This window comes from Acanthopagrus latus, chromosome 21 (assembly GCF_904848185.1).
Source record: "Acanthopagrus latus isolate v.2019 chromosome 21, fAcaLat1.1, whole genome shotgun sequence".
NCBI classification, from domain to species: Eukaryota; Metazoa; Chordata; class Actinopteri; order Spariformes; family Sparidae; genus Acanthopagrus; species Acanthopagrus latus.
In genome coordinates this window covers 22,521,899-22,533,311 of record NC_051059.1, presented here as the reverse complement: position 1 = coordinate 22,533,311, position 11,413 = coordinate 22,521,899, and the positions used below count along the sequence as shown (strand labels likewise).

The 11,413-nt window shown below is 43.0% G+C and overlaps 2 protein-coding genes across 3 annotated transcripts; one reads left to right on the top strand and one right to left on the bottom strand.

The window, feature by feature from the left end:
* Nucleotides 1–43: 43 nt before the first annotated feature.
* cactin lies at nucleotides 44–5,121 on the bottom strand. The gene is made up of 10 exons (XM_037085136.1): nucleotides 4,817–5,121; nucleotides 3,410–4,010; nucleotides 3,205–3,300; nucleotides 2,963–3,108; nucleotides 2,677–2,839; nucleotides 1,960–2,074; nucleotides 1,638–1,830; nucleotides 1,366–1,488; nucleotides 856–1,208; nucleotides 44–742 (listed from the first exon to the last, which is right to left on the bottom strand). Exons 1-10 carry the CDS (start codon nucleotides 5,119–5,121, stop codon nucleotides 252–254), a joined length of 2,586 nt encoding a protein of 861 aa, XP_036941031.1. The 3' UTR covers nucleotides 44–251.
* A 504-nt stretch (nucleotides 5,122–5,625) lies between these two features.
* Nucleotides 5,626–10,977, top strand: LOC119011783 (ubiquitin-conjugating enzyme E2 R1-like). Of its 2 annotated transcripts, XM_037085144.1 has the most exons (6): nucleotides 5,626–6,171; nucleotides 6,317–6,569; nucleotides 7,159–7,245; nucleotides 7,655–7,752; nucleotides 8,865–8,999; nucleotides 9,085–10,977. In XM_037085144.1, the coding sequence occupies exons 2-6, from the start codon at nucleotides 6,384–6,386 to the stop codon at nucleotides 9,293–9,295; spliced, it is 717 nt and encodes a 238-aa protein (XP_036941039.1). In that variant the 5' UTR covers nucleotides 5,626–6,171; nucleotides 6,317–6,383; the 3' UTR covers nucleotides 9,296–10,977. The 2 variants fall into 2 exon arrangements, with proteins under 2 accessions (XP_036941039.1, XP_036941038.1); XM_037085143.1 differs by having other exon boundaries at nucleotides 5,627–6,569.
* The last annotated feature ends 436 nt before the right edge of the window (nucleotides 10,978–11,413 follow it).

Genomic DNA, 11,413 nt, shown 5'->3' with positions numbered 1-11,413 from the left:
CTGGAGTTCACATCAGAAAAAACAAGTGGCAGCTTACAAAAGATTAAAAAGTGGGAAAAAAAATCTTTAATGTGTAATTTTCAGACATTACAATTTACTTTTTCAGCCAACAGTACAGAGTCATTTGGAGATTTAACAAACTGCTTTTTGGTATGAAAGCAGCTAAAAAAAAAATAGAACATGTCACATTGACTGTACAGCCTATAGAATATACAGTGACTGGGCTCTTGGTCCATCTTGTTAAATGGCCCCTATCTCCTGTAGCGGTACCTCTTGAAGTGGAACCACAGCTGGAAGATCCCGTTAGCGAACTGACAGCGGAAGCCGTGTCTGTGCGAGTACTCCCACTCCCTGTTCACGATCTTAAAGGCAATGTCCTCATATGGAGGGCCTGCGTGGAACCTTAAAATCCCAAAGTCCTTGTTGTCGGGACTGGGCTCGAGGAAGTACTGCGGCGTTGAGCGCTTGTCGATCAGGTCCGGGTAGAAGATGTTGAACTTGTAGCCCTGCACGATCTTGGGCGGAGGGTTGTCGAAGTCATAATGCGTCTGGTTGTATTTGTTCCACTCGAAGCCCGTGTGGACCCTGTTGAAGAAGCGAGGTTTTCTGGGACGGTATTTGTCCGCCCACAGGTACATCTTCCCCGTGACGGGAAACTCAACACTGAACTGGGCCTCATCGGTGCCCATGCCCTCTCTGGCACGACGTATGAAGGCGTCTTCTGCACTCTCGTTGGCGTCACCTGATACAAAAAGGTAAAGAAGCGACAGTGAGCGACTTGGGGAGAAATATACATCACACACTTGTAAATCCAACACACTTTGTACATCAAAGACTGTTTCATTCGTCTCGTACCGGTGACTTGTAGCTGTCGCCGCGCTAACTGCAGCCTGTGGATGTCCTCTTCCGGCGTGATTGTGTGCGAGTCCAGCGGCAGCTCGGAGGACGTGAGCAGCGACGGGCTGTAGCGACCGGAGTCGTACTCCGCCTGGCTCTGCTGGATCAAGTCCTCCTCCGTCAGCACGGCCTCCACCACCTCGCCCTTTTCCTCTTCATCCTTGTCGCCCTTTTCTGCTCCGTCCTCATCTTGGTTTCCTGCTCTGGATGTTGAAGGTTCGGCGTCATCTTCGTCATCTTCCGTTTCTCTGCTGTTGTGTCTTGATGAAGACTCCTCTGTGGTCGACGTACCTGGTTGCTCTTCTCTCTCCCTGATGTTACAAAAAAAAAAGGGAGTCACTAATGCACATCCGCACAGAAGTGAGAATAGAAATTGTGAACTAAAGGTTGAACCTCAGGTGTCACTAATAATATGCACAGTGAGTGACTGAGCCAAGATTTTCAGGATGTGGTTTCTAGGTAACTTACACTTCTTCATCACTCCTCGGCTCCTCTTTGATGATGGGGAACAAAGGTTCACTTTCCACCCCCTGTTCCTGTTTCAGTTTGAACAGCTTCTGACGCAGCACATCCTGGTGTCGCTCTCTCAACCTGAGACAGAAATTTGTGGTTTTACACACAAACACTTCTGTCTGTCTACGTTCAACTGTAGATTGATTTTTGGAACATGCATATAAATCAGGCATGTAAATTACTGATATACACGAATGGAAGCACAGTACAGGTTCCTACAAACGTACCTTGCTCTGGCCATGTAGACTCTGACTTGCTGCAGCAGGCTCTCCCAGTAACCGATATCGAGGTTGGACCCTCCGGCCCGAATCTTCGTCTCGATGTTCAGATGCAGCGCCTGCAGCTGGCTGTACGTCTTCCCTTTGAACACTGTCTGCACATCTGTACTCACAGCTGTGTTGATGCCCTCACGACGATCACCTGTGAATCAAAAAGAACACAGAAGGGGAATAAATGTGGTTGAGTGCTGCTTTCCTGTTACACACACATTTGTCATTCACAAAGGCAAAAGCAAAGAGAATCCAAGTATTGAACTGAAGGATTATGTACCTGGTCCTTTCCCTGAAGCCTCCAGCTTCCTCAGTTTGCTGATCTCGTCCTCTGTGATGGTCGTCATGTCTCTCCAGAAGTCCACGTTCTTCCCTTGCTCCAGCTCCATGTACACCTACCAGCACAACAACACCCCTTCAGTTAATAATCATAGATCACAGGTCGTGTTTGGGGTCAATCGGCACAAGATTATAAGATTATATGTCACATTTTACTTCAACACATTTTTCACAGATTTCACATTCGCTAGCTGAACCTGTCAGAGTATGCAATCTTAACATTTTGGGACTTGGCTCCCCTCTGTGTCAGAAAAAGGTAATGACAGAGAAATACAACTCTAAAATAGATCTGTTTTAGAAGATCTGGTTAAGATTTGACTGCAGGTCATTTTAGCAGGTGGCCCTTTTGCTGACAAAGTGATGGAAGACTAATCACAAAATCAAGTTTGTAAATTTGAAGATTACATGTTTAGTTTGAGTTCACAGTAACGGAAATATTACACGAGTTAAACAAGGCTGCAGTTTTTTTAATTCAATTTTGAGCTGAACAATCAGTCGATAAACTGATTACTTAATTGTCAATATTTGCTGGTTAAACTTTAGGGGACTGCTGCTTTTCCTTGTCATTTATGATAATAAGTTAACTTAATCAAGAATGAAAACAATATTAAGATGCATCCCTAAATACATTACAACATCCTGTGTAACATAACCACACCTTAATGTCCTCCAGCAGGTCATCCATGTCGGTGACTGTCAGCCCGTTGAGAAAGGTGTAAGGCTCGTGCATCTCCACAGCCAGATCGTCGTCTTCTGCACTGATGTACTTCGCCAGCAGGTCGATGGGTTTAGCACGACCATCACGGATTCTGATCTTAGACCTGGACACACGGCACAGTATTGTCAGACAGCTGCAGGAGTGGAGCTTTACTGGAATTACAGAAACCGAATGAATCCTCGTCTTTGACATGAGAAGAGGAGGCTGACTACCTGCTGATGCTCACCTGAGTTTGGCCTGATGCAGGTGGAAGTTGTCTTCCTGCTCAGCCCAGGTCTTAAAATGCTCGGCCTCCTTCTCCCTCTGCAGCATCTCCAGCTCCGTCTCTCTCATGGCCTTCTCTCGCTCCCTCTCCAGGCGCAGCTGTTTCACCTTGATACACAAATTTGATGTGATGAACGGAAAGGCCACAACTCAAAACAACTCAACATTGTACTTAAGGCATAAAATCCAGCCCACAGTTCATACCTTCTGCAGCTCTCTGCGGTTCTCTTCCTGGATCAATTTGTTCCGCTCTTTAAGGTCTTTTTCTCCAAGATGGCCGATGCCTTTCACATCCAATGCCTGAAAATGCAAAAACATGAGACTAAGATGAGTTACAATATAAAAAGCCAAGTTATGGGACTACAAACACATTTTGGAAATGTTTGTTACATAATGCTCCCCGACTCACCTTCTGCCATTTGAATGTGCCCAATAAGTTGTTGTCACCAAAGGGATTGTCTGCGTTGGTGTAGCCCATGTACTCCTCACTCCATCCCATTTTCTCTCTCCTTTTCTTCTCCTTTGCTTCCTTCTTTGCCAGTCTTCTGGCTCTCTTCTCCTCAGGCGTCTCCAGAGCTTTCAGCATCTCCTTCTGTTTCTTCTTGTCCTCCTTTTCTTTGGCTACACGGACCTCGCGACCAGACCCCGAGCTATCAGACGAGTCCGGTGAACTGGAGCGACGCCTCCCTCTGTCTCTGGCGGGGCTCTCTCTCCCTCTGACACTCCTCCCTTCCTCCCTGTCCTTGCTCCTCTTCTTCTGCTCTCGGCTTTTGTCTCCTTTTCTGTCCCTGTCCCTGCTGTTGCTCTTCCGCCTCTCTCTGTCTCTGTTCCGCTCCCTCTTCTGTCTGTCTCTGTCAGGACTTCTCTGCCTCCTCCTTTCTCTGTCGCTGCTTCCATCGCGGGAGTCAGAGCTGTGCTGGGACCTTCCCCTTCTCCCCTCTCGAGATTTTCCAGCCCGGTTCTCCATTTCTTTTCCTCTCCTCCTCCCTCTGGAATCATCTGAGTCAGAGCTGAGAGAGACACGATTTACTACATTTGTGGATCAACTACAGCACCTTGTGACCATGCAAGGGATTATATTAATGGTAAAGCATCATTATGTAGAAATTGGCCTTTTTATGTGATTTGGCACCGTCCACAGTCTCTGAGTGAAACACCACTGTAGTGAATCCAAATTCCAGGTCTGTAACAATTTGCCAGAGGTAACGAAGGTGCTAACAATCAGAATCAGAATCAAGAATTAATTTATTTGTTCTTCATATGGGGAAATTTCTTCATTACAGCAGGCAAAGGACAGTGGTATTGTAATAAACAATAATAATAGTAAAAGAATAAACAATACAATAAAAGAGTAAGAAGCAGAAATAGAATTATATATATTGTATATAAATAATGTTTTACACTGTTAACATTGTAATTGCAAGCAGTGTGGCAGTGTGTTGTTGAATAATAATGAATATGTGAATGTAAAATTGTACTGTTAGTGCAAAAAACAGAGAAATGACTTCTTGTATGTCATAATGCACATGCTGGGTCTATTGGGAGCAGTGCTGGTTGTGCAGTCTGACAGCAGCAGGAGGGAAGGACCTGCTATAAACTATAAACAATCCTCATTATGTTATAACAATGTTGTGTGTTTAAGTGTGTAACGCTGTCAACTTCGCCTCTCACTGAAATTACATAGTGCAGAAAGAAGCGATGGAGACAGAGACCATTCCGCCTGTTACATGACACCGTACCATCAACAGGATATTAAAGATGATATTTTCTGGTTAAAAAATCGAATCGAATCGAATCAGCCAGTAAAGACAGTTACCTTGATGATCGACCTCTCGCACTGCTCCCGGGTCTCCGTGGTCCACGTCTCCTGTCGCCCTCCGAGCCGCTCCTGGAACCTGGACGGTCCCTGTGCTGAGGCCGACGCGGGCCAGGAGAGCCATCGCTGGAGTCCCTGCTGCCAGACCGTCCCCGTCCAAAGGCGGGTCTTTTCTTGTCCACAGACCGACTGCGGCCTCCCCTCTCCTCCGGGGACCGAGACCTGCTCACTCTGGACTTGTTCTTCCGATCCCGGCTTCGACTTCTGGACTTGGAGCGGGACCGTCGTCGTGATTTCGAATCCATCACGAACTTTCTGTCGTTGCAGGGGTCCGAAGTGCCCTCTGTCGCGTAAATAAGACGTAACAAAGAAAACCGTTTGCCGTCTTCACAGTGTAAAATTAATTTTTAAAAAACACAAGTTAATTAAATTGATGTCAATATCAGCCTGAAACACAGACCCTCATCAAAACCAGTGCGTTACCATGTCGAGTTTTAATTAACTAATCGTTCAGGCAGAAGAAAGGCAAGTCGAAGGGCTTTCTACAAAATGGCGCACATTGTAGACGTCACGAGCACATCTTGAGAAAAAAATAAAGTACAAATAAATTCCCTTCGTTCAGCTGTAGTTCTAATGGGACCGATCACCACCTCAATTGAATTAACGTCATAAATATGTGTTGGCGAGCTCAAATAGTTTGAAAATGAAAATAGGTCACGGCTGCTCTTCAGAAACACAAACAACATTCGTGTTTTCGTGACGTCACACAACTGACGAATGTAGTCCCATTAATTCCGCCTTCAGGGAAAATATTTAGAAAATACCGGACACAACTTAACACGCTGTCCTTGATTGTTGTTTATACGTGCAGCCACGTAATTGTGTCCGTTATTGTGTGGCGTCGTGTTCGTTTTGACGGTTAAAAATAACGTTTACAGGAGAACACTGGACTACAAATCCCAGGCGACACCGGGCGCCATCGCCTGTGTTGAGGGGAGAGGGGGGACTCCTTTTGACAACATTCTTCTTTACCCAGGCTGCTGTTAGGGCGATATCTTCCACATTTGTGACTATTATCGTTAGAGTTTCCGTTTGCTAGCATTTCACATCACTAGCCGGGTTTTCTTTTATAATTTGACTCTCGTATGGAAGTAGGAAGTATTACGTGCCGCGGTAAACTCGGCTTCGGCTGGTCGGGAAGGTAGAGCTTGTTAGCTAGCTTACTTTAGCCAGCAGCTACCAGTAGATTACGGGTTATATCCGCGGCTGCCCTGCCAGGTAGATCAACTAAAGCCCGAGGTGCTGCTCAGCCACTATGGTTCGGTGTGTTCGCCAGGTTCTGAGCACTGACATCGGTTCGTAATCCTTCACATTTGGCTGACAAATCAACGCAACCTTTGTTTGGTTTGTGCGCAGCCTGGCTGGTTTGGCCTGTTTCATTGTCTCCGAGCATCGAAAACACTCAAGTTGTTTTTTTTGTTTTTTTTTTCTCGGTGTCAGTTGGGTGTTCGGCTAGTTAGTCACCTACCGGCTCCAGGTAATCTTTTAAAAGCTAACCCGGTCCAGTATGGCGCAGCACGACCACTCTCATGTAGCCAGCTCACAGAAGGCACTCATGTTGGAGATGAAGAGCCTCCAGGAGCAGCCTGTCGAGGGCTTCAAAATAACGCTGGTGGACGAGGCTGACATGTACAACTGGGAGGTGGCCATCTTCGGACCCCCAAACACTCACTATGAAGGGGGGTATTTTAAGGTAAGAATACAACAGGATGCAGTTTAAACCGACAGTTCATTAAAACATCAGCACATACGCACACAACAAAAGAAATGGCATTAAAACAATACACCATACAGCTCATACCTGTGAAGGTTACATGCCCACTTTAAAGTGGCACTATGTAGTTTTGGAGAAACTTGTAATTTTGATATTTACAATATTAATTTGGTAATAATACACATATAGGTTTTTTTTTTTTTTGTCTATAGCTGAATATCTCAGAGGAAAATGAGGTCCAAGGAACACTGTTTGTATCTAGAAAAGGTGGCAGGGTCTGCCACATATTATAAGATAAAACAATTTAAAATTCAGTCAGTGAAGAGCTTTTTCTTCTGATTAAAATGTCTTTCTCCAAAACTACATAATGCACCTTTTTAAAACTACTAATTGTTTTGAGCAGATAAAAACAGTCATTTAACTTGAGAAACATATTTTATACTGCTCCACTGCACCATATGAAATCAGTAATAATCTAGCTTTTTTTGTAAAAACATTGTATGCCATTCAGTAGAATGTAGTCAACACAGTGAACAGCTGCGTGTAAAGACCTGTTTTTGTGCCCCAGGCGAGGATCAAGTTCCCTATAGACTACCCATACTCCCCACCAGCCTTCCGGTTCCTCACCAAGATGTGGCACCCCAACATCTATGAGGTAAAGTATCACACGCTGCATCTCTTTTATAACATGAAATGTACCGTTATATATTATTAGATATATTCTATTTTAGAGTTTGTTTGTATAGGGACAAGTATGCAGGATAAACTGACACCACATACCACAGTATAGGTGGTGGAAGCTAATTTGCAAGCCCGTCCATAGATGGGTCTTTAAAATGGGTGAAACTCAACAACAAATCCACAAAAGACAATTTGAACACAAACTCAACCACTAATACTACAAGAAAAAATGCACAAACTGTTTTACAATACACACATTATAAACTGTAATACAAAATAACACATTTTCATTCATTTATCACAGTATTTGATTTGATGATACATTTTTCAGTGGTTTTATGAAGCTTTACATGGTAAACTGAGTGAATTTCTTCTGTTTTCAGAATGGAGATGTGTGTATTTCTATATTGCACCCTCCGGTGGACGACCCGCAGAGTGGAGAGCTGCCTTCAGAGAGATGGAATCCCACCCAGAATGTCCGGTGAGTGCTCTCCCTCATTATCTCTCCTGATATGTCTCTCTTTTCTGGGTGCCTCCCTTCCTTATGGTCTCACAAACATTTTCCCTTCAGTGGATTCTCCTCAGCGGAAGCTATCATTGAATTAACATCTGCGTAAACGACACCAAATTTGTAATGTGATCTGGTTTTTGGCCACTACTATCATCAGGCACCTCCTTTTAATATGTTGTAGACAAACACAATGTGTGATTATTACCATTCAGTGTGAAAAGTTAAATATTTCATTTTAAATAGAAGATTTTTTTTTAATTTAGATTTGTGTTAGAGAACTATTTCTTCCAAATAATTTATTAAGTCATAATTTATTAAGGCCTCCACATCAAGAAATTCTCCACCACTGCTAAAAATAAAAAGCGCCACCTTAACTGAACCCACTTAATACTCAGCCACAAACAAAATGAGGTCAACCTTTTATAGGTAATGTTGTGAGAGGAAGTACAATTTTAAATTACATTATTAATGTATGGAAATATGGGCTATATTTGCATTTTTGTATGACCAAAATGAACAAGGATTTGTTTTGTTGGAATTATAATTTGTAGTATCTTTTAAAATGAATCACATGGGTCAAAATTCTGTTCTTAGTTCTTTCAGCCTTGTTTTGTAAGAAAGAAAAACCCTTTTTCACTTCAGTCTTTTTGATTCAGGAGCACAAGCACAGGAGAAACTAATGACTTAGACGATGGCTGCTTTCCACACAGGTTGTGGAGGCCTAATTAATGTTATTAGTCACATTTGTGCTTTCCGTCAACATCTCTGCTGTGGAAAAAAATGTCTATTGCAATAGAACTTTCAACTCCCAGTGTGCAACACTACTGAATGTTGTCTGTGATGTTAGTAAATTCTGATACAAGAATTGTTATTTTGCACCATCAGGTAATCGATAATTGGCATGTAAATAGGCAATGCAAAAGAATCTGTGTTCATTCAAAAAAACAGAAAGGCAATCTCCACTGGCTCTGGGAAAAGAGAAAGTCAATTGCATGTTTTTTTTTGTGGATTGAACAAAAAAAAAAAAACCTGCATATAAGCACTAATTTTTGTGTAAATATTGAATGTGTGTTTTCTCCCAGGACCATTTTGCTGAGCGTGATCTCACTGCTGAATGAACCCAACACCTTCTCTCCTGCGAATGTGGACGCCTCTGTCATGTACCGCAAATGGAGGGACAGCAAGGGCAAGGACCGAGAATACGTGGAGATCATCAGGTAACCCACAAAACTTGGACCAAAATATGTAGAACCACTATGCAAAGTTTCAGTCTTGACTCAGTCATGTAATATCTTCCCTCAGGAAACAAGTGTTGGCCACCAAGGCGGAAGCCGAGCGTGACGGCGTGAAGGTGCCCACCACGCTGGCCGAATACTGCGTCCGCACACGTGCCCCGGCCCCCGACGAAGGCTCCGACCTCTTCTATGACTACTATTACGACGAGGACGACGTGGAAGACGGGGACGGCGACTGCTGCTACGATGAGGATGACTCAGGCAACGAGGAGTCATGACATGCTTCTCAACAGCGCCCTCAATCTAGCTGACATACGCTTCCACCTTTTTCTGTCTGGGTTGCCAGAAATTCTAGGTCGACAACGAAGAAAGATTTGAAGCTTCCCACTTCTAAACCAATGAAAAGAGCAGTTTTTTCCTGAGCCTCCGAAATTCTTTTTTCGCAGGCGTAAACCGACGCACCGTTGTGGAAGGGTCAGACCTGGAAAGATTTGCACCAGCACAAAAGTCACCAGTTTCTTCAACAGTTTTCATTATCACCTTAAACCTTACATTGAGAGTATAACTTAATCTATTACTTCATCCTACTGAGTTATTGTACAGTAAATGGTATCGTGGGGTTAATACCACTGTTAACGATAGCAACATTTGCACTGGTGCAAACACTTCCAAACTTTGCTCAGCGTTTCTCTCGCATATCCTTATTTCCCCTAATTCTAACTGGGCGTTGCTCACCAACAGTCTGTCCCAGTGACTGACAGAAGACTGAGGACTTCCAAGAAGCCTGTTTGTGTCGAACAGTCTACTGAAAATACGATGAATCAATGACATTTTCAAGTTTCACAGTCCGTCTCCGTTCAATCGGACGAGATGTCATGAGACGACGCTTTCCAAGTTCTTGTGCATGCCAGAACATCATCGGAAGCTTTCTGTCTCTTTTACTGGTGGACTGTTTACCGACATTATGATCTGTTTCCAGCTCGCCGATAAGAAAGACTGGTTTTTCGAAAGAGATCCCAGAGAACTTTTTATCTGGACGACTGGCTGGCAAGCTGAGTCAGCAGGTCAAATGTGAACTTTTTTGGTAACATGAAATTGATCTTTGCTGTGTTTCTTCTGATTACCGTTGGATGTGTTTCTGTCTTTTTGAGTGTGGGGGTTGTGTTATTTGAAGTAGCTCAGATTTAAGAGTCGTGTAGGACGTTTTTCCGGGAGGTGGGCAGAACTAATTAAAGATCAGATTTGTATCTCTCCTCAGGTTTGCTCTTTTAGAGGCCTGATGGAGCCAAAGAGCTAAAAAGGTGTAAAAGAAAGCCCAAAACATTATATGACTGTTTGTTGTATTCTTCTGTTTGATTGCTCTCTTGTGAGCTTTGTTTTTTTTTTTTTTGTTTTTTTTTTCCGTCTCTTTCTTTGGTTAGACATTATGCCTGCAATCTTTGCTTGAGAATGATTTATGTGATGAGATTATTAGGTTTAATTGGCAAACATTAAAAAAAAAAGCTTCTGTAGGACCAGTGTCTGTCAAAGGTGTTGTTGCAGTATCAGTCAGGATTATCAAAGTTGAGGTGAGAGAGAACAAGGCCGTCGTGTTTGGATTTTAATTTTGTATTTCCTGTGTCAGCGGAGAGTGGACGGGTTTTGATATAACCTTTAGAGTGCATGGGTATCCTCTGTATTTTTCTTTTGCATCAGCAATATTGATTGTTTTCATTTACTCAAATTGGCACTTCATACTGAATTTCTCAGGATAATGAAATACATAAAACAAAACAATTTAGACGAACAGTTTTCCTCTTTTTAGGTGGTCTTTAGAGTTGGTTTACAGCTTTAACGGGAACCATAACTGATATGCACATGTAGCTGTATGAATGGTCACCGTATTGTTCTATTCACCCATCTTTTATTTTTTATTTTCGGCTATTTAAAAACTGAAAAATAAAGATTTATTGGCTCACTCGCGTTGTTTTTATTTGAGTTTTGGTCTCCCTTCTTCGCTGGTTTGTACGTCCAATATACAGTTTATATATAGCTTATAGTACGTGTGTGTGTGTGAGTGTTTGCCTCCAGCTAAGAGGTTTATTGTTCTTGATTGTAAGCTCCCTCAATGTACAGGACCAGTAGTGGTACCTACGGTCTGCTGGTCACTAGATGGCACAATTGCTCTGTCAGGCTTTCCCCAAGGCTATCAGAAATTTAAAAAAAAATAAAAATAAAAATCTCTAAATATGATCTTGCACAGAGATACTGTAATACATTTCTTATGTGTGTGTTTGAGTCACACTGTCGAACTTTGCCTAACAAGGTCTGTGAAATCCAGCAAAAACAACATTTATGTGAGATGTTTTATCAGAAACAAATGTTTGTGTTTCAGTACCTTACAGTTTGCTGGGGAC

Bases quoted from the DNA above. Each gene is read 5' to 3' on its own strand.
- cactin (XM_037085136.1), bottom strand. From the start codon at position 5,121: ATGGATTCGAAATCACGACGACGGTCCCGCTCCAAGTCCAGAAGTCGA. The intron at 3,301-3,409 runs GTGAGTCGGGGA...TTGCATTTTCAG, and splicing joins GCACATTCAAATGGCAGAAG to GCATTGGATGTGAAAGGCAT. The intron at 2,075-2,676 runs GTGTGGTTATGT...TTGTGCTGGTAG, and splicing joins ACCTGCTGGAGGACATTAAG to GTGTACATGGAGCTGGAGCA.
- LOC119011783 (XM_037085144.1), top strand. From the start codon at position 6,384: ATGGCGCAGCACGACCACTCTCATGTAGCCAGCTCACAGAAGGCACTC. The intron at 7,246-7,654 runs GTAAAGTATCAC...TTCTGTTTTCAG, and splicing joins GGCACCCCAACATCTATGAG to AATGGAGATGTGTGTATTTC. The intron at 7,753-8,864 runs GTGAGTGCTCTC...GTTTTCTCCCAG, and splicing joins AATCCCACCCAGAATGTCCG to GACCATTTTGCTGAGCGTGA.